We start from the raw sequence: 20,777 nt of genomic DNA, 5'->3' as shown, positions 1-20,777 counted from the left end.
AATATTAGCCAAAACCCATTGCCAATAAAAATATAAATGTGCACTGACAGATGGGACTGTACTGTTTCCCATATGCCCAGTAACATTATTCATCATTTCTATACAGAGTCAGTTGGCATATATACCTTGTGAGCCCAGCATGAATCAACCTAAAAAATGTATGTTATGCACTTTATTTTGTTTTAGCTACAGTATTTACATTCTTCTGACTCATATCTTTTGTGATTCTTTCAGCTGAATTTAACTATATGCAGTAGCTCATACATACAGTATAATTTGCCTCCAAATTGTTAAGAAATACTGATTGAAATGATACAAAATGTTAATGTCTGATATAAATAAGAATGAGAATGATGACTACACTTTTGATGAGGTCTTTAGAAGAAGGTATGGAAAGCACGCACAACATGGGACAGTTTGGACACCTCTCACAATATGTTCCTTGCTGCCTATCTTGCTTCTTCCTCTAGCTATTTTTTAAAGATAGGGTGAGTTAAAAAAAGGAAACTTAGCAGGTTATAAAGCAGAGATTCACCACTCAGCCTACTTTATATTTTCAGCAATATCTCTGGGACCTTTAGAGATTCAAGAGGCATTCTTAGAAAATAAAACTTTGGATAGCTGTGGCTAATATTTTGTTCATGGATATTTTGTAATTGGCCGCATCCATCATGGCATGTTCTGAGCTCTCATATGCTGCATTCATACAACCTTTGAATGCAGGTTTGTCTGCTCCTTTACATTTTGCTGAACACATAGAAGGCACGGCTATTTCCAGAAAGCATAATCCCAATGGAATGGTATTATTAACAAGTCACAATTGGGTGAGCTAAAATAAGCAGCTTAGAAATAGATCAAGGATGCAATTTGAAGGTCAAGGGCAAATGGCAGAAAGGAATGAAGCCCAGGGCAGAAGTCCAAGTTATCGTACTAATTTGGAACAGGGAGGTGAGCAGCCATATGACCTGAATGCAGTTGCAGGATTTTAAGCTGGAAAGCTTCAGTGTCCAGATACGATGCAAGGACCAAAACCAAAACAAACCCTGTTCTCAAGGCAAGGCATATAGCACAGGGCTTTTCAAACTTTTCACCCATTGTACCACTTTTAGGATATGGCAACATCCGAGTACCACCAGTTGCCTAGGATAGTGTCAAAAACTTGATGACCAAAAAAAAAGAAAGGAAAAAAGTGATGAAGTACAGGTAGTCCTTGACTTACAACAGTTCGCTTAGTGACTGTTTGAAGTTACAATGGCACTGAAAAAAGTGCCCCCCAAGCCACAGCTGAGCAAGACACCTGCCTGCTGGCCTGGTGGCGCTCTTCCTCCTGTCCGAGGTTTTCATTGTTGTGAGCATTTCTGTTGAGGATTGGCAGTGGGGGTGGGGGGTGGGCGTGTTTGGTTTTCATTCCCCCCATCTGCTGGGTCGTTGCAGCACATTTTGGTCACTTCACATGAGCCTGGGATACTGTGACCGTCATAAATATGAATCAGTTGCCAAGCATCTGAATGTAAACCACAAGACCCTGGAGATGCTGCAACATTCCAGCTGATAGATGCTTCTTCTGGGCTCAGAAGTGCCAGGATCAGTGCCGAGCTCCAGCTGGAGCCTAGCACTTATCCTGGCACTTCCACTGAGCCCTGACAGCCCTGAAGAAGCGCTGATTCTGGCGCTTCCGCAGAGCCCTGACAGCCCTGCAGCTCCAGCCATCTCTCACTCAGGCTTGTGCGGTGCTGCCACTGGTTCAGCTCATTCCCCTCCCCCGCTACCACTTTTCTAGGATGGTCACGTACCACCTGCCAGGTGCCAATGTACTACAGGTGGTATCCATACCACTGGTTGAAAAGCCCTGATATAGCATATTGTGATATTGTTTGCAGCCCAGGGTCAATTGGACTGAATGAATGTCTAAGCAAGGAGCCAGTAGTCTATCTGGAATCTTCGGCCATTCAAAGTGCAAAGTGTAATTCCAGAAAAGGATCTTGCAGTGCCAAGCCTGTAACCACGGAGACATTTGTCTCTCTTGACAGATATGATGAGATGAGGTAGACACATGAATGAGGATATAATTGATCCATGTCCTTTCCACATTCAGCATCACTTATTTTAGCATTTTTGTTCATTTCAACCCAATAGGATGGTTGAGCAAAATTGTATTGGAGTTTTGGAATCTTGTCTGTCCATCCATATGTCCATCATCAAGATAACTCTCAGAAAGAGAACAGCAAGGGATTAAATTTGGTGAGAGAGGAGAAACAAGCAAAAGAAAGACAGAGATTAAAAACGTAGGCCAGATTCAGCTTGGAACTGTGGAGGAAAAGATCCAGAAAAAGATGTTAATGGATCCTTGGACAGTGGCCTAGAATACTGCTGACTGCTCCAACTTCCCAGAGCCATTCGCTGCATACTTTCCTTCCTTGTTCTATGTACAGGGAGACCTTGCTTCATAATGCTAACTGGATTAGCAATTCTATTGCTAAGCAACATGATTGTAAAGCATGAAGTCAGATGAATGGACTGACTTAAGGCAGCTATGGTACTCCCAGTTACCATCATTAGGTGAAAACCACAGTCACAGAACATATACCACTATCACAAGATTGCTATTGGTGATCTTCTGCAGTCTTCTTCATGGACTTTGCTTGTCAGAAGCTGGCAGTGAACGTTGCAAATAGTGATTGTGTGACTCTGGAATGCTCCAACCATCACAATTGTGAGCCGGTTGCCAAATCATGATCATGATCATGAGAACAGTGGATATTGTGATGGCCACAACTACGAGGCTCCATCATAAGGCCTCCTCATCTTCACCTTGAACAGTCACTGAAGGAGTGGTTGTTCAACAAAGACTATGTGCATTTATCTACAAAAAATATTGGCCTGTTTGCCATGCAGCAATCTCCTGGGGGGAACAGTGGCAAGCTGCCATTACAAAAGTAACGTCATGCCACTGTGACGCAATCCCTGCCTTTTTCATTGTGCATCATTACCTACCCTAATCGGGCTGAGTTTACAATATCATATAGTTTTAATTATTTTAACAAAGCAGCTGGAGCTGCAGATACCCATGTTCCTGTTCCTATTTCTCTCAGTTTCTGGATGCCAAAACCTCATCTAATTTTACTTGGCATCACTGACTATTTAGGAAGCAAAAAATAGTTGCATCTGCAGGCTATTAATTGGTTAAATATGTACCTGAAAGAAGCAGAAGAATGGATTCCGCTAAAAAAAAGGAAAAAAAAGCGTAGCATTAAAAAAATGCAGTTCTTTGGTGGACTCTTATTCAAAGATTTATTGAGGGAAATATTCATGTGTTTACATATTAACAGAGCTGATGAGAAGAGGAAAATGAAGAATACAATTACAGCCTGTTCTTTCATAACCTGAAAATGTTTACACTGAGGATTATTTCAACCTGTAACTGGCTGGAAAAAAGAGATAGTTCTGTTGAGTTCTGAGATAGGGTTTTCTCCTTTCTAAATTTTTTAAAGCTTGGTTACTATATAATTTTTGAACTGATCTTAAAGATTTTTTTAAAATCCCTTTTTCTTTACTTTTATGAATAATGAAAACAAAATAATCTTACTGTTTTCAGCTAGAATATGCTTTGGTGGCAGACTCCTTGAAAAACATATTTCTGTCTTGCTTTAAAATATGTAAATGAAATAGCAATAGCACTTAGACTTATATACCACTTCACAGTGCTTTACACCCCTCTCTAAGTGGTTTACAAATGTCTGCATATTGCCCCCAACAATCTGGATCCTCATTTTACCGACCTCAGAAAGATGGAAGGCTGAGTCAACTTTGAGCCGGTGAGAAACGAACTGCCGAACTGCTGGCAGCTGGCAATCAGCAGAAGTAGCCTGCAGTACTGGATTCTAACCACTGTGCCACCACGGCTCTTATAAATATATGGTTTGGTTCTGATTTTCCTTTCATACTTTGCTGTTACCTTTAAAAACTGTTAAAACGTTCAGTGTAAATGCAGATGTCCCTTCAATCTTCTGAATAGCTCTGCCATTCATTTTATTAGGTTGCGACTATTTTAGACTTTTCTACCAATAGAGGAGAATATTTGTAGCTCAGGATTGAACTGTGAAGTTCTTGGTGCTTCTCTGAGTATGGGTGTGTGCTTGCCGATGTGTCATTACCCAACTTCTCTGTTTTGATCCTAAATCAAGTCAAATCAAATATGTATCATGGTCATAGACCAGCGTAATCTGGCTATATATTATTCTGTTTACTGTGTAGAATGAGGCTGGCCTGTGCTGAGAACACAAGAGTCCATTTATAGTCCAGCCTTTTGTTTCTCACAGTGGCCCACCAGATGTCTCTGGGATCCTTCCATGCAGGCATCCTTTCCTTTTGTAGTTTTCCTGCAACCTCCCTTTAAGAGAGAGGCTTCCTCCAATCAGAAGACCACACAGTCTAATTGTTCTTGATAGACCTACTCTCCTTGAATATATCTAGTCTGCTATTACAACTATCCAGGTTTGCGGCTGTCGTGAAAATGGATGCCATCGGCTAGCTATATGTTGTATGAAGAAGGGCTTCTCCTTTCAGCCAGCTTCACTGGATGACTTCAAGTCTTAGCATTTTGAGAGAAGGAGAAAAGCTTCTCGCTGACCATGCCTGATTTTGTATACCTCAGTCGTGTTCCTCCAAGATTTCTTTTTTCTAAACTAAAGAATCCTAAACAGTCCTTTCTCCAGTACAATTAAAGCTAAAAAACTGTCAGGATTATGATACATCTTTCTAAAGGTCAGTTTTATAATATCATAAATAAAACAAAAAGGTGTGTGGCAGTTTGTTCATCACAAAGTGTATCTTTAAATCAGAAGATGACGGGAAGTTGTTAGAAACCACTTACTGCATTGAGGATGAAACCAATGATCCTCTGTCTTTATTTACTCCTTTACTATTTCCTCATTCTTCATCTCACCCTGGCAACAGTGCTCACTCAACAGCTTGATTAAAGAAACAAATCATTGTTATTGCAAGGCTTTCACCTTGGAATCAGGATTGGGTTCATGTTTCTTCTGTAATCTAAATTTGTTGATGCCCCTTTGGCTTTTTCACAGGTTACTCTCAGGATGGTTTAACTCATAGGATTAACATTTTGACCTCATTATTTCTATCTGTGAAACATGAATTACCTCATGACTTGGATTGCAGACATGCTTAGCCCAGTCCATCTAGGTCGGGCTATATGAAATTTTATTGATTAACTATTTATTAATTTGATCAGATTTTTAGCCCACTTTCCTCTTCAGAAGACACTCAACAGAGCTAACCAGAAAAATTTTATAACAAACAATTACAGTACAATTTACTAAAACAACAATGGAGAAAAGTAACCTTGCATTTAAAACGAGCATAAAGAAAGTTGATAGAAAAAATCATCTGCAATTCTCAGTATTCCTAATTTGTCAATCTAACATTACACATTCCATCTGAAAATAATTCTACCCAATAAATGTGAGTGTGTCTATGCATTCATGTACATGTATCATTACACACTGGAAGGAAATCATACTCCAAAGAAAATTAATACTATGAATTCCTAACTGATTAAAATGAGTTGCCTGCAATGTAGTGGGTCCGACGTATGAACTCAATTTATAAGGTGAACTTATTTATCATCATCTGCATATACCAAGCATACCCAATGAACAAAAGCATGAAAATATATTACACAAGTATATTCTTTCTCTTTATCAAGCATAAGTAGTGAATAACAGGAAGAAATCAAGAAGGAATTAGTAGTTTTGTGGTAAGGAGTAGCTGCTGCGCAATAAAGAAAGGAAGGAGAGAAAGAAAGTGATGTTTTAGGTATTACAAAATAGATTGCCACTCAGAAGGCAAACATCTGCTAAAGCTCAGCTTATCTTCAAAGGCATCCATGCTTATCAGCAATGAAGTCTACAGCCATTTGTACCTCCTGCCTAGCTGTTTGTTTTCAACAGTCTTCTATTCTTCTCAGTGAAGGCAACTGACCTGCCCTGTGTTAATGCACAGGTGATTATTTAGGCAAAACACAGATTGTTTTCAGCAAGCATGGTATTAATTCCCTCAAATCGTAATGTTTATGCTACGTTTACCTAGCTTATGAGGAAAGTCTGGACTTCTTCATTAAAAGTTTAGTTTAGTTTAGTTTTATTTGATTTGTATACCGCCCTTCTCCCTAGGGACTCAGGGCGGTTCACAGGGCATATATAAATAACAATACAATACAATACAAAAGTTAAAAAAGATTAAATCAATGCCCAGTTAAAAACAGTAATACAATTCTAGAACAACAATTTAAAACCCAAATCCCCTGTCAGGCCAGACCAGCTAATTCAAATAAATGGGTCTTCAGGCCACGACGGAAAGTTCGGAGGTCTGATGCCATCCGGAGCTCCACCGGCAGTTGGTTCCACAAAGCCGGGGCACCCACAGAGAAGGCTCTCCCCCTGGGGGCCGCCAGTCGGCATTCCCTGACTGGAGGCACCCTGAGGAGGCCCTCTCTGTGGGCACGCACAGGGCGGAGGGGAGTTGACGCCGGCAGCAGGTGGTCCCCGAGGTAACCCGGACCCATGCCATGTAAGGACTTAAAGATCATAACCAAGACCTTGAACCTCACCCGGAAGACAACTGGTAACCAATGCAGCTCGCGGAGCAAAGGTGTAACATGGGAGTACCGGGAAACTCCCAAGACAACTCTCGCGGCCGCATTCTGTACCAGTTGGAGCCTCCGAGTGGTCTTCAAGGGAAGCCCCATGTAGAGAGCATTACAGTAGTCAAGGCGAGAGGTCACGAGCGCATGAGTGACCGTGCACAGGGCATCCCGGTCCAGATAGGGCCGCAACTGGCGCACCAGGCGAACCTGGGCGAAAGCCCCCCTAGTCACGGCCACTATATGATCTTCCAGGGTAAGCCGTGAATCTAGGAGGACTCCCAAGTTGCGAGCCCTATCCACGGAGGGTAAGAGCTCACCCCCCATAGAAAGAGATGGAACGTTTTGAATGTCCCGGGATGCCGGAATGCACAGCCACTCAGTCTTGTCAGGGTTGAGTTGAAGTCTGTTCCTCCCCATCCAGACCCGAACCGCCTCCAGGCAACGGGACATCACAGCGAGGGCATCACTGGGGTGGTTTGGGGTCGAAAGGAAAAGTTGGGTATCATCGGCATATTGATGATACCCAACTCCAAAACCACGAATGATCTCACCCAGCGGTTTCATATAGATGTTGAACAGGAGAGGCGAGAGAACTGACCCCTGAGGAACTCCACAAACGAGAGACCTAGGGGCCGATCTCTGCCCCCCTGCCAACACCGACTGCGAGCGTCCCAGGAGATAGGAGGAGAACCACTGAAGAACTGTGCCTCCCACTCCCAATCCCCTAAGACGCCGCAGCAAGATACCATGGTCGATGGTATCGAAAGCCGCCGAGAGGTCTAATAGGACTAGGACAGAGGAATATCCCCTGTCCCGAGCCCTCCAGAGATCATTCACCAGAGCGACCAATGCCGTCTCCGTGCTGTACCCGGGCCTGAAACCCGATTGGTAGGGGTCCAGATAATCCGCTTCATCCAGGACCAGAGGGAGCTGATGCGCCACCACACTCTCAACAACCTTCGCAAGAAAGCGAAGGTTGGAGACTGGACGAAAGTTGTTCAAAACAGCCGGGTCCAAGGCAGGCTTCTTGAGGAGAGGTCTCACCACCGCCTCCTTCAAGACGGTGGGGAAATAGCCCTCACTCAAGGAAGCAGATATAACCGCCTGGAGCCAGCCTCGTGTCCTCTCCCTAGCTGCATAAACCAGCCAGGAAGGGCACGGGTCCAACAAACATGTGGAGGAGCTCAGCCTCCCCATAATCCTGTCCACTTCATCAGGGGTCACAGAGTCAAACTCTTCCCAGGTAACGTTGACAAGACCGCCCGTGTCCTGATCGCCTGACTCCGCCCAGTTGGAGTCCAAACCGGTCCGAATCCGAGCGATTTTATCCGACAGATGTTGACTAAATTCCTCGGCACGACCCTGCAAGGGGTCCTCCCTCACCTCCTGATTAAGAAGTGAGCGAGTCACCCTGAACAGGGCGGCCGGGCGATTATCTGCGGACGCGATGAGGGTGGAGAAGTAATTACACCTCGCCACCCTCATCGCTGCGAGATAAGACCTAATATAGGTTCTTAACCGCAACCGGTCGGGTTCGGATCGGCTAGACCTCCAACAGCTCTCTAGGCCCCGTTTCCGACGCTTCATCTCCCGGAGCTCCGCGGAGAACCATGGAGCTCGCTGGGATCTGCGCCGGGTCAGGGGCCGCAAGGGTACAACCCGGTCAAGTGCCTCAGTGGCTGCCCTTTCCCAGGCTTCCACTAAGGCATCCGCCGAGTTGTGAGCGACGGAGGCAGGTGGGGATCCCAGCGCTGCCCGGAACCCGTCAGGGTCCATTAAGCGCCTGGGGCGGTACCATCTAATTGGGGGAAAAAGTATAGTTTGGAAACTTGGATCATAACAAATGGACTTGAGAAAGGGAGACTATAATATATAAAAGGGGCTGTCCTGCTCATGTTAACATCCAGGCTGGTTCATAGCCAGATAGTTAGTCCCTCAGACAAACTACTAGATCACAGACTGTTTAGGCTGGTAAGTAAAAAAACAAACACTCCCTCTTGGGGAAAAAAAAGCCTGGAATACAATTGGCAACCAGTGCAACTTTTTCAGCAATAGAATAAAATCTTCTCTGTATCAGTCACCATTTGGCATCTTCAGTTGGTTTTACACCAGCTAACATTTCTGAACGTTCCTTAAGAACACACTACAGTAGACAAGTCAAATGGAACTACAGTTCCAATTTGCCAGTTTTCTTTTTACCAATAGCACCTCTGTCTTGTCTGGTTTTAATTTGAGCCTGTTCACTTCTGTCCACTGCTTTCTTTGTTGTCTGATTTGTTTACGTGTTAGATTTATATTCTGCCTTTCGTTCGTGACCTCAAGAAATATATAAAACATTTCCAACTTCTATTTTCCCTTGCATCCGTATGCCTGCGAGGTGGGTTTAGCTAAGAGAAAATGACTAGCCTAAAGTCATTCTGTGAGCATCTGTGGGGGAGGACTAGAACTTGGAACTCTGTTTTTCCAATAATTGAACTCCTACACACTCAAGTTTCAATCAAAATAATCAGCTGCTATTTTCCTGGAGTTAGATTCAAAGCACACCAGTGGTACCTATTCTAAGGCTCTCAGTGACTCCTCCCATTCTAAAGCCAGCCACCTTATAACAGTAGAAGAAATTCAATATCATATCATAGAATACCTCTATTACTTCTTGAGGCTAAATGCCTTCTTTGTCAGGCAGACAACATAAGGACTCAGCGTACAGGAACTCAAAGTCCCGAGGAGTTGTTTCTTCTTTATACATATTTTGTCTACATTGGAGCAGGGGAGATACAGTTCTATGAGTGAACATCAAAAATGTGCATGTGAATGTGTGTGTGTGTGTGTGTGTGTGTGTGTGTGTGTTGAAAGAGAGGAATATATAATAGATACAATTCTATAATAATGTATAAGGGAAACAATATGTAAAACTAGATTAGTTCCACCTAGTATATTTGAATCTTTTTAAAAGCTAGTTGTTCTTTTTTTTTGGCTGGGGTGTCCAATTACTTTTTTTTGACAGGTCTTCATTTTCTCATGGTTAGTACATTGGGTTCCCAAGATAGGCAGTACTAAAATAAAATGAGAAAAAGCCAGAAATGGCTATGAACACTTGTTTTCTCTTTCTCTTTTCTCTCTCTCTCTAACTCCTCCCACTCTCAATCCCCCCTCCTTCCGATGCCCTATTAACTGAGAAGAGGACTTAACATTCTTATTTTTTTCGATAAACTTATGGAAAGTGATCATTAAACCAGAACCACACAATAAGGAAAGCCAATTTAAAATGTATTAAAATTAATGTTCCACGAAAAAATCCAATGAAAAATTCAGTCTTCTGAGATCATTATTAAAACACATGGAAAGTGTCTAAAAGAATTAAAAAGTTCCCCAAGCAATAGCCCTTTGAAAAATGGAAAAGAGAAAAGATCAGCACAGTTTATTTTTAGGAGGTCAGAAGAGAGGGAAAATTGTACCAGAGGACAAAGAATAAGCCAAGAGACTACAAAAATAAAATTGTCTGTCTCTCCATCTCAAGAGACTAGAAACTAGAATCCAACAACAGAGCCTATTGTTACGAGGCTAATTATTTTTTATGAAGCAATATCTCACATGCAGACCCCATTATTTCTGGTGACTTGCCAAAATATTTTGATAATCTGTTTGGTTGCTGCTTGTGAATTTCTCAAAATTGACACCATCTTCATTAACAGCTGAAACAATAAATCATAATTCCTTTATCCTCTGTCCTCCCTTAATTGCTCCATCTTACCCATCATTCCCTTTCAATAAGCAAAAGCCATAAATTGGTCCATCATTTTTTTCCTTCTGGTCAACCCTCCCCTCCCCCCAGTCTCTTTAATTTTCATTGGTATATTTCCCATTCATTGCAGCTTTAAAAATTAAAAAAAAATTAGAATACAGTATATCAAAATACTGAGCTATTTCATTGGATTGTTATTTAACATAGCAAAGGAAACCACTTCACAAAATTACAAAAGTTAGATACCTTTTGAAATCCCAATGTTTTTTTTTTGTGAAGAAAAGCGATCATAGTGTTAAATTTTAACATAGCTCGGTGAGGAAACTCATTTTAAAAAACTTGCACAAAGCTAAATATATTTAACCTAAAACAATTTAAAATCTTTTCGTAATCCTTTCTACTCATTTCTTTTAATTAAAAATAATTCTATTTAGACATGCATTGTTCTATAACCAGGCTAAGATAATGCAGAGTTGTTTTCTTTTCCACCTTTAATTCCTTATTTTAATTTAAAGCATTGTGTTATCTTTCAACAAAATAACTAGCTTTCATGATCTCTTGCAGCTACAGAGGGATTGATCATTTTATCAGCTTTATTACAGTGATTTACTGTCCAAGAGATTCTTTACCAACCTACTTATAGTTTAGTCAGCATCCATAAACTGAGGAAACAGCAGAACAACAGGGATTATTAAAGCAAGAGCTCAGTAGGCCTTTTTTTTTTACAATACTCTGACCCCAGAAAATGTTTCAAAAAATGTCCAAAATACTATGAAAGGAAAGACTTTTTTTTTAAAAGGTCCTGAATAATATATCTTGCAAGAGTGTTTGAAATGAGATCAAGGACCTTGCATGACATTAGGGCAGGGGTGTCAAACTCACGACATCACGTGACATGTCGTGATGTATCGTGACTTTTTTGCCATTGCCGGCAATGGGGTAGACGCGGTTTCACTATGATGCATCCGGCTCGTGGGCCGGCAGTTTGATACCCATGCATTAGGGCATGAGTGTCAACTTCTAGCCCTTTTTACTCATTATTAATTTGTATTTTGGGGGAAGAGTAATTGGTATACGGCTGATATGACGCTGATGCACACAGGATAAGACAGTGTTCCACAGTGTTTCTCAACCTCAGCAACATTAAGGTGTGTTCAACAAGTCAAGGCTGGCTGGGGAATTCTGGGAATTGAAGTCCACATATCTTAAAACTTGCTGAGGCTGAGAAACATTGGGACCAGATGTGTTGCTAAAATGCTGCTGTGTATTCATTTGGGCTGTTCCCTGCCTGTGTGAGGAAGGACCTCTTCGTTGTATCATTACTATTAAGATTAGTTTGCAATAGTGGCGAAGGTTAGTCTTAATAGATAAATGATTTGTTGAGAACTGGTCCTTTGCTTTAACATTCATGTAAATCTAGTTCTGACTACTAATTAGTTGTACCCACTTCTTTCTCTTTTAGGTGGTTTTTTGGAGCTATTAAACGAGCAGATGCTGAGAAACAACTCCTTTATCGTGAGAATGAGACAGGAGCCTTCCTGATCAGAGAGAGTGAAAGTCAAAAGGGTGAATTTTCCCTTTCAGGTAACTTCCATTTTGTTTCTACCATAGAAATGCTGTTAAATTAATTTTCCTTACTTTGGTTTAGGTAAATTGGCAATTGTTGATGATCTCATGCACTTTTTATTTGGTGAGTGGCTTACTGTTTAGAAATACACACGCATACAGATTCGAATGAATAAATATTTTTGAGAAGACTGTTATTCCTTAGGTTTTTAACAGTGGGAATGTGCTTTTGGGTGCTTTTAAAGGGAAAAAAAAGCTTACCTATAAACTTGATTTTCTTTGAATCATTTGGGACAGGGAAGCCAAATTATAGAAAACTTTATTACTTTCACTTATCCCAACCCTTTTGCTTTCTTTTCCACAAGGATACCAGATCTCGGTTGCCAAAATCCAAACAACCATTCTATGGCGGCAGAGGGTTAAGGATGTTGTTTATATTTGCTGACATCTAGTGGTCATTCTAGGTCATTCTGGGCCTGGAGGAACATTGTCCATGGGGTCGCAATGGGTCGGACATGACTTCGCAACTAACAACAACAACAACAACAACAATAGTGGTCATTCTTAAGATTACAGCCCAGATATTATAGCTGGACTTTTTTGGTGAAAATATTCCCATTCCAGCAAGACTTCCCTCTTGATATATATTTTTTTGACAACTCTGCAAGTGAAGCTTTATAAGATGATTCATCTCATGAACTTTTTAATCTATATGTAATTGCTGCTGAAGGATAGAATGTATATAAGAAAAACCCATAGAGGAATAGCATAATTAAATAGAACAACTCAGCATTGTGTTCTAGAGGGAAGAATAGAGCAATTTTAATTTTAATCCTTTCACTAACTTTTATGAACTTTTTAAAAGATAAATATATTTCTACTTATTTACTTTATTTAGCTATATTTATTACATGTATACCTGGCCTTTCTGGCTTTTCTATCTGGCTACTTAGATTTAGAGCATTAGAGCTCCAGTGTAACGCTCCCAATACAGGTAGTCCTCAATTTATGGCCACAATTGAACCCAACATTTTTGTTGTTAAGTGAAACATTTGTTAAGTGAGTTTTGCCTCATTTTACGACTTTTCTTGCCACAGTTGTTAAGCGAACCACTGAAATTGTTACATTAGTAACACGGTTGTTAAGTGAATCTGGCTTCCCCATTGACTTTGCTTTGTCGGAAGGTGATCATGTGATCCCAGGACACTGCAACCATCATAAATATGAACCAGTTGCCGAGCATCCGAATTTTGATCACATGACCACAGCGATGCAATGGTCATAAGTGTGAAAAATGGTCACCACTTTTTTCAGTGCTGTTGTAACTTTGAACTGTCACTAAATGAACTGTTGTAAATCGAGGACTCCCTGTATACTGAGGAAAGGCACTACATAGCTGAATGTCAAACGTACAATTTTGGGGTGAGCCTGGTGGCTGACAGGAGAACCTAGGCAGCCTGCAAATTATAGGAGATCCATGTTTGCCGCAGAGAATGATTCATGAAAAAGCTCCGTGAAGGACTCAGTTTTCATAAGCCATTGCAGAAGAGAACTACAGAATAGCCTTTTCTGATTTCTTTGTAGGCATTGGAAAAACAAGACATGGTATTTTTGTATCCTTTTATTTTCTTAGTTCGGGATGGAGCAACCGTGAAGCACTACCGAATCAGACAGATGGACCATGGCAGTTATTTTGTGACACGGAGGGTAACATTTCACACTTTAAGTGCTTTTGTCAAGCACTACAGTAAATCCAGCGATGGGCTGTGTGTAAGGCTTGGGAGGCCTTGCATTAAGGTACAGTAAGTCTGAATGTTTCTCCTCTCCCCCTAAAAATATAGAGATTAGTATTTGATTATTGAGATAATACAGGTATGACTCCCCTACATGCTGTGATCATTGCTCTAAGAAATGCACTTAACTGTATCATTCCATTCCTTAGGCATTTCAACATTGTATCATTTTGGGCAAATAAATGTGCAATTGAGGTGGAAAAAGACGCATGTCACTGTGTGATTTATGAAGTCACAGTATAAACTTATATTGAGATGAAATCACTAAGCTCATAACTCTTTCTGTTTCTAAGGGCTGCCTAAAAGTAGAAACCACAGATCCGATCAGCATTATAGAGACAGTACTTAAATATACTTTAAAGCTTGCTGGCTTTCTCCTGCCTCCATCTAGGGATATTTTAATCTTTGAGATACTAAAAGAAACACTTGAACAAAAATAATCTATTCGTTAAATCTCTGAATCTTTTCCAACGTGATAGATCATTTCAAAAGCAATTGTGTCAGGATGTGAATGTGTTCACATTTACTCTTTTGATTCACTGAAATGAGATGCTGTTATGAAATGTAGACCGTGTGAAGATTAACTCTTTGCATTTTGTGCAGAGTTGCACAATGCATAAGCAAATATGTTTTGTTTTCTACATCCTATTTCTGCATCCACTTTTGATATTTATTTTGGTGAAAACAAATCTGCCCTTTTATATACATTTCTCCTAAGATGCACATTTTTTTTACGTATTGTTCTATAGTGCTCAGAGTTTAACATTTGGATGTAGATATAAATTAGATTGGTTCACTTTAAAATATAAATCTGCCCATGTTGAGGGATGTTGTATTCAAAACACACTCAGTCCTTATGCAGTACAGGATATTCAAAGCCCAGATTATTCTTGCCATGCCTCTTCCCTTTTTTTGTTGTTATTTATCAGATTAATTAAATACATTGTGTTTTGACCTACCTGTAATTGTCCAGAGAACTTAAGTTATTAATTCATGTTTTCTGGACATCTTCCTAAAACCCTCGAGAGATGGAAAACCCATAACCTTTGTTAGCAGACTATTCGGCTGTTGTATAGATTCATAATCAGTAAGTTCCTCCTTATGTTTAATTAAGGAAGAAATCTAGGTAGCTGAAACTTGCAGTCCTAGTTTCTCTGGCAATGAAAAATAGTTCTTCACACGCTTCCTTGTAAGACCTTTTTATACAACCAAACACTTATTTTTGTCTCCCTTTCTCAGGCTGAATATCCATATTTTTTTCAGCCCTTCAGCCAACCTATCCTTACAGGGTGGGGCTTTAAGTTCCTGTATCACATTTGTTGTGTCCACGTTCTCACTTTTAAAATTCTTTTGGAAATGCGGTAGTCAGAATCACATCCTGTACTCTAGTAATTTTACCAGGGCAGAATTTCATGTGTCTTTGACACAGTATTTCTTCTTGAAGCATCCCAGAATTGTGTTTTAGAACTATCTCACACTGTAGACAGTTGGTTGTTAGTGACCGCACCTGTAAGGACCTGCCTCAACTAGATCTCCAAGAAAGCAGAACTCTTGAAACAGGCATTGTCTCAAAAGGAAACTTTTACTGAGAGTTAGTGATGGCAAGAGAGCAAAGCAAGATCTGAGATTTGGCATGTAATGGATCACATCAAAAAGGCGATGCATCACTACTCCCCCCAGAGTCCAACTGTCCGGTTGAAACCCAGCCAATCCATAGATGCTACCATATTATGATGAGAAGCTGGAGATTTATTATGCTTCTCAAGGTCTCTCTTGGTTTCGTTTCCCAATGGTCCCACATTCTGTTGTCTGGAGATAAGGCAGATGTTTTCAGTTTGCATTCCTCTCGACTGGAGGGAGGCCATCTCGCCCAGAGCAGAATGAAGCAGATAATATGCCCCATGCAGGCACCCTCCTCCAACAGTATGGCAAGCCCCGAAAATACATAGGTGAAAGCAAGAAAGGGAGAAAGGGAAGAATGAAAGGCAAATATATTTGAGGGACTCTGGCAGCACTCACATATCCTCTGATGTAGCCATGAATTTCTCATCTTGTACGTAGGTGTGCTCTATTATTCTTTTCCCCTGGATATAATATCTTTGTATATCTCCCTGTTGAAGGCCATCTATCATTTTATGAATAAAATACCCTATGATAAATTTAAGGGGAGGCCAGCAACAAGGTACGCATAAATAGCCTGTGTCTAGCCTGGAAAAATAAAGCAGAAAAAGGAACTGTTGGAAATACCATAATGAAGATATCAAGCAAGCCTATCTGAGGGGGATATTTTGCAGAAGTGATATATAGCAGTGCTTGCTTTGTGAAGGCCCACATGAATGATAACAAAGCTAAAAAGTGAAAGAGAGATTCCTTCAGACAGTCTGACCTCAAAAGGTAATATGATGCAAATTGTTTAGGGATGTAAAGTTTAGGACCAGTGTTCTGAATTGATCTAAGAGATGGATTAGTGGAAGTGTCACACCATAATTGCATTCAATGGACTCTGGCTAGAGAATAAGTGGGAATTCTAAACCATTTTCAGTGCCTAATGTGCTTTGCCATGAGCACAACGCAACAAGCACAGTGCAATAAGCAAAGCAGGCAATGATCAAAGTAGAAATAATTACCAGAGGATTACTTATGTGTCTGGAATAACATGATCAGCATTAGTAATAAGTGATGAAAAGTGACTGAAGAGCAGAGCTCCCTGCACCTCTAGTGAATGATAAATCCAAGAACATCTCTGTGCAATGCAGATGGTGATGGAAAAAGAGTGCAATCTGTTTTATAGCACCAAGTTCTATTCTTGATTGGATGGACAATCATTGACATCCAATTTTAGTATGGTAAGACTGGTTTGATTTCAATTGCCTTCCTTTTGTTAGATTAAAAAAAAAACAGTTGGATTTTGTCCCCATGTACACCTACATGCTTTTTTTCCTGCTGTGTTCCTATGATGTTCATCTCATCCTCATCCTCGGCCCACAAGCCAAGCTTAAAATCTTCCTTAGCTTACTAGCATTAAAGCAGCATTTTCTCCCTTATTTTGACTGCATCCCAAGGCTGCCTCAAGGTGTATAAAATCTGTTAGACTTTATTACTATTACTCTGGAGAAAAGTTGGATTTCTGGCATTGATAGGAAACAGAAGTGGGAGACAGAGGTAGCCAGCTGGGACAGGACATTTCAGGTTGGTAGACGTAGTCCTCAACCTATCGCCACAATTGAGCCCCAAAATTTAAGTTGCTAAGTGAGTTCTGCCCCACTTGACGACTTTTCTCGCCACATTTGTTAAGTGCATCACTGCAGTTCTTAAATTAGGAACACGACTGTTAAGTGAATCTGGCTTCCCCATTGATTTCGCTTGTCAGAAGGTCGCAAAAGGGGATCACATGGCCCAGAGACCCTGCAACTGTCATAAATATGAACCATTTGCCCCAAACATCCGAATGTAAATCACATGACCAACATGGGGATGCTGCAATAGTCATAAGTGTGAAAAATGGTCATAAGTCTCTTTTTTCAGTGTCGTTATAACTTTGAACGGTCACTAAATGAACTGTTGTAAGTTGAGGACCACCTGTATAGCATTCTATTGACTCAAGAATGGATGGATAGTGCTATAACTCTGCAGTGGGAAAATGCCCTAGAGGTTGCTATTGTCTACTGGTTGGTAGCAGCTTATTGCATATCCAGAGATAAATTCTTCCAGTTTTTTAATTCTTCATATCTTCTTAGCAACCTTTTCATCATGCTAGACAGTTCTAGTTTCTTCAAACTTTCTCCATAAAACTATTTTTCCCCCTGTAATGCTGGCCACCCTTTGTGGCCATCTCTGAATCTGATACATTTGTCTTCATTCTTCCTGAAAATGCAAAAAAAAGTACAACTACTAATGTTCTGTGTGTGTCAGATAAAATGCTAGCATCTAAAGGTTAATGTGTGGAAGCATAGGTAAGTACCTTTTATACATATTAAATAAAACAGTCTGGAAAGTTTGTCTTCATTGCTTTTCCAACTTTTAATGGAAGGAGGAAAATCAGTTGAGAAATATCAGGGTTTTATCAAGTGATTAATTGTTTGATTGATTATCTGTCATCAAGTCGTTTTCCACTCGTAGCAACCCCAGAGATAGATTTTTCTCCATGATTTATTAAGTAGAAATAATTAATCCAGACTTTATACTCTGTGGATTGGAGATAGGTCTGATTTTTTTTTCTGGAGATCATTGGTTTCTATACCAAGTATTGATTATCTTGACCAAGTTTCAAAGGAATTAGCAATTGCACTATTTTCACACATGCTTTAAGGCTTGATACAAAAAAATATTTAGACTGTGCAGGAATCTTGCTGCATCTCCACACCAGTGTCAATGCCAGTGGGTGAAGGAAACCCTGAGAGGACTCCAGAAGTTCAGGAATGAGTGAATGATGAAATGATGGCTTCAGTGTTGTCATGGCAACTGAAGAACCCAATATAATCTTCTGCCAAAAACAGTGAATACTCATCTCTCACCTGCTAGTCCCATATTGTGAAAGGTGTCAATAAAGCCTTTGGATGAACTCAAGTCATCCAATCAGGTCATCTTCCTGTTCCAAATTTTACAGAGGATTCAGACATGATCCTCTATCTGGAACCATCTCCGTTCCTCCACCATTTTCATTTGTTTCTTGATAGGAAAATAATTCTGTTATGGAAATAAATATGGAACATCTCTCCAGTAAAATGAGTGTGGCAGGGGGGTGGGGAAGGAGGATGTTAGGAGCCATCTGTCTGGAAGCACCCCAACACACATGGCTCATCCTAGATATTTTTGAATTTGAAAACATTCAAATAATGTTTTCTGGCTTTAAAATAAAAATAATAAAATGAGAATGTGACAATAAGAATATAGCATTCCCTGCTGGAAGTTAGTGCTCAAAGCAACTGTTTCATGCTACTTTAGTAAAGGCAAGGCAACATGCTGTCTTTACAATAGAAAGTATTTGGTAGTCATTGTAAGGATAGGCATCTTTTTGTTAAAAGCATGGCTTTATTTGCTGTCCCAAGCTTTTTGTTTAGAGGGCAGACTATTAATAAAAACCTATGAAGTTTGCCATTTTGACATTCTTGGGCAAAGCGAAAATGGATGTTTATGTATGTTTTTTTTATTTCCATCCAGACAGAAGTCCCAACACCATATGATTTATCATATCAAACTGTAGATCACTGGGAGATTGATCGAAATTCTCTACAACTTTTAAAAAGATTGGGTTCTGGGCAATTTGGTGAGGTCTGGGAAGGATTATGGAATAACAGAACACCAGTGGCAGTTAAAACATTAAAACCAGGTATGTTGAACACTTCTGTAATTTTCTTAGACAAATGGTACAATCCTGATGTGATCAACATCTTCATAAGCACTTCTGCAGCTAAACCCTTTAAACATCCAATTCAGTCCTAGTGTTGATGCTGCAAAGATCATTTTGCAGTTTTAATTCTTGACCTATAGGTTGGTCATTTTTTTTCCAATGGTGAACCCTCAGACAGCATCCTGGCTCTACAGCTGTCTCTTCTCTCTGCTGAAATGCAAGTGTTCTGGTGCTTTAACACAGGGCTTTTCAACCAGTGGTACGGGTACCACCTGTGGTATATTGGCACTTGGCAGGTGGTACACGACCATCCTAGAAAAGTGGTAGTGGGGGAGGGGAATGAGCTGAACCGGTGGTAGCACCACAGAAGCCTGAGCGAGAGATGGCTGGACCTGCAGGGCTGTCAGGGCTCAGTGGATGCGCCAGGATCAGTGCCAGGCTCCAGCTGGAGCTCGGCGCTGATCCCGGTGCTTCTGCTGAGCCCAGAAGAAGCATCAATCAGCTGGAATGTTGCAGCATCACCAGGGTCTTGTGGTTTACATTCAGATGCTTGGCAACTGATTCATATTTATGACGGTCACAGTGTCCTAGGGTCATGTGAAGTGACCAAAACCTGCTGCAACCACCCAGCAGAGGGGGGGGGGATAAAAACCAAACACCCCCACCCCACCCCTGCTGCCAATCCTCAACAGAAATGCTCACAACAATGAAAACCTCAGACAGGAGGAAGAGTGCTGCTGGGTGGGCAGGCAGGTGTCTTGCTCGGCTGTGGCTTGGGGGGCACTTTTTCAGTGCCATTGTAACTTCGAACAGTCACTAAGCAAACTGTTGTAAGTCGAGGACTACCTGTACTTCATTACTTTTTTCCTTTTTTTTTGGTCATCAAGTTTTTGACACCTTGCTAGGTGACTGGTGGTACTTGGATGTTGCCATATCCTAAAAGTGGTACAATGGGTGAAAAGGTTGAAAAGCCCTGGTTTAACACCATTTCAACTGGTTTTTGTAACAGAGAAGAAGAACAGGTGGTGTTTTCTGTCTTCTGCTGTACGAAGAACAATTTCAAGGCAAAGAAGATGGGTGGGTAGGGTGCTGGGTGGATGCTAATTTTTGTGCTATGCCGTTAAGGGGTTGAGGAAAGCTCTGATTCTGGTTAGCTGATAGAAGCACTGAAAATTGTGAGGATGGCAGTGCTGAAGTGAGGGTGGTGCACTCACAAGTTTTAGAAAGTAAAATTGATAACTCTGTGGACGTTCCTTTAGGCTGCTTTATATTTGCAAGTGGATTTTCACTAAATTAATGCATTCACGTCTCTTAAAATAAAAATAAACAGCAATAATTAAAAATTAAAGTTGGTATTATCTGGGGATGTTTTAATTATTGAAATTAAAGAAATTTGGGCTCTGCTGGCTTTTCATGGATGTGAAGGCTGGATTTTTCCAGAGCCTTTGGGATGAGAATATTAGCATGGGAGCACTGGCATGGATTGATGAGTCTAATGGTTTCATGTTTCTATTGAACTTTGATGCAATTTTAATTTTTAGTTTTCTCTTTTAATGAAATTCTCTTTATTTTATTCACTACCCAGAGTTCCTTGGATAAATAGGTGGCCATATAAATTAGATGAATGAATGAATAAATCTTAGCTGTACTGTACAGGTGTTT

At 40.6% G+C, this 20,777-nt stretch overlaps 1 protein-coding gene across 3 annotated transcripts in view; it reads left to right on the top strand.

The window, feature by feature from the left end:
* FRK (fyn related Src family tyrosine kinase) overlaps nt 1-20,777 on the top strand; it is a 62,112-nt gene that overhangs the window by 17,289 nt on the left and 24,046 nt on the right. For all 3 annotated transcript variants that reach the window (XM_081325427.1, XM_081325426.1, XM_081325425.1), the window contains 3 exons: nt 11,869-11,990; nt 13,606-13,769; nt 18,926-19,094. In XM_081325427.1, coding sequence (XP_081181553.1) covers nt 11,869-11,990; nt 13,606-13,769; nt 18,926-19,094 — 455 coding nt within the window. The remainder of the gene's footprint in view (nt 1-11,868; nt 11,991-13,605; nt 13,770-18,925; nt 19,095-20,777) is intronic.

The sequence above is a fragment of the Vipera berus genome (assembly GCF_964194415.1).
Source record: "Vipera berus genome assembly, chromosome: 1".
Lineage (NCBI taxonomy): Eukaryota > Metazoa > Chordata > Lepidosauria > Squamata > Viperidae > Vipera > Vipera berus.
Note: the sequence above shows the minus strand (reverse complement) of the source record. Positions and strands in the feature narration are given on the sequence as shown.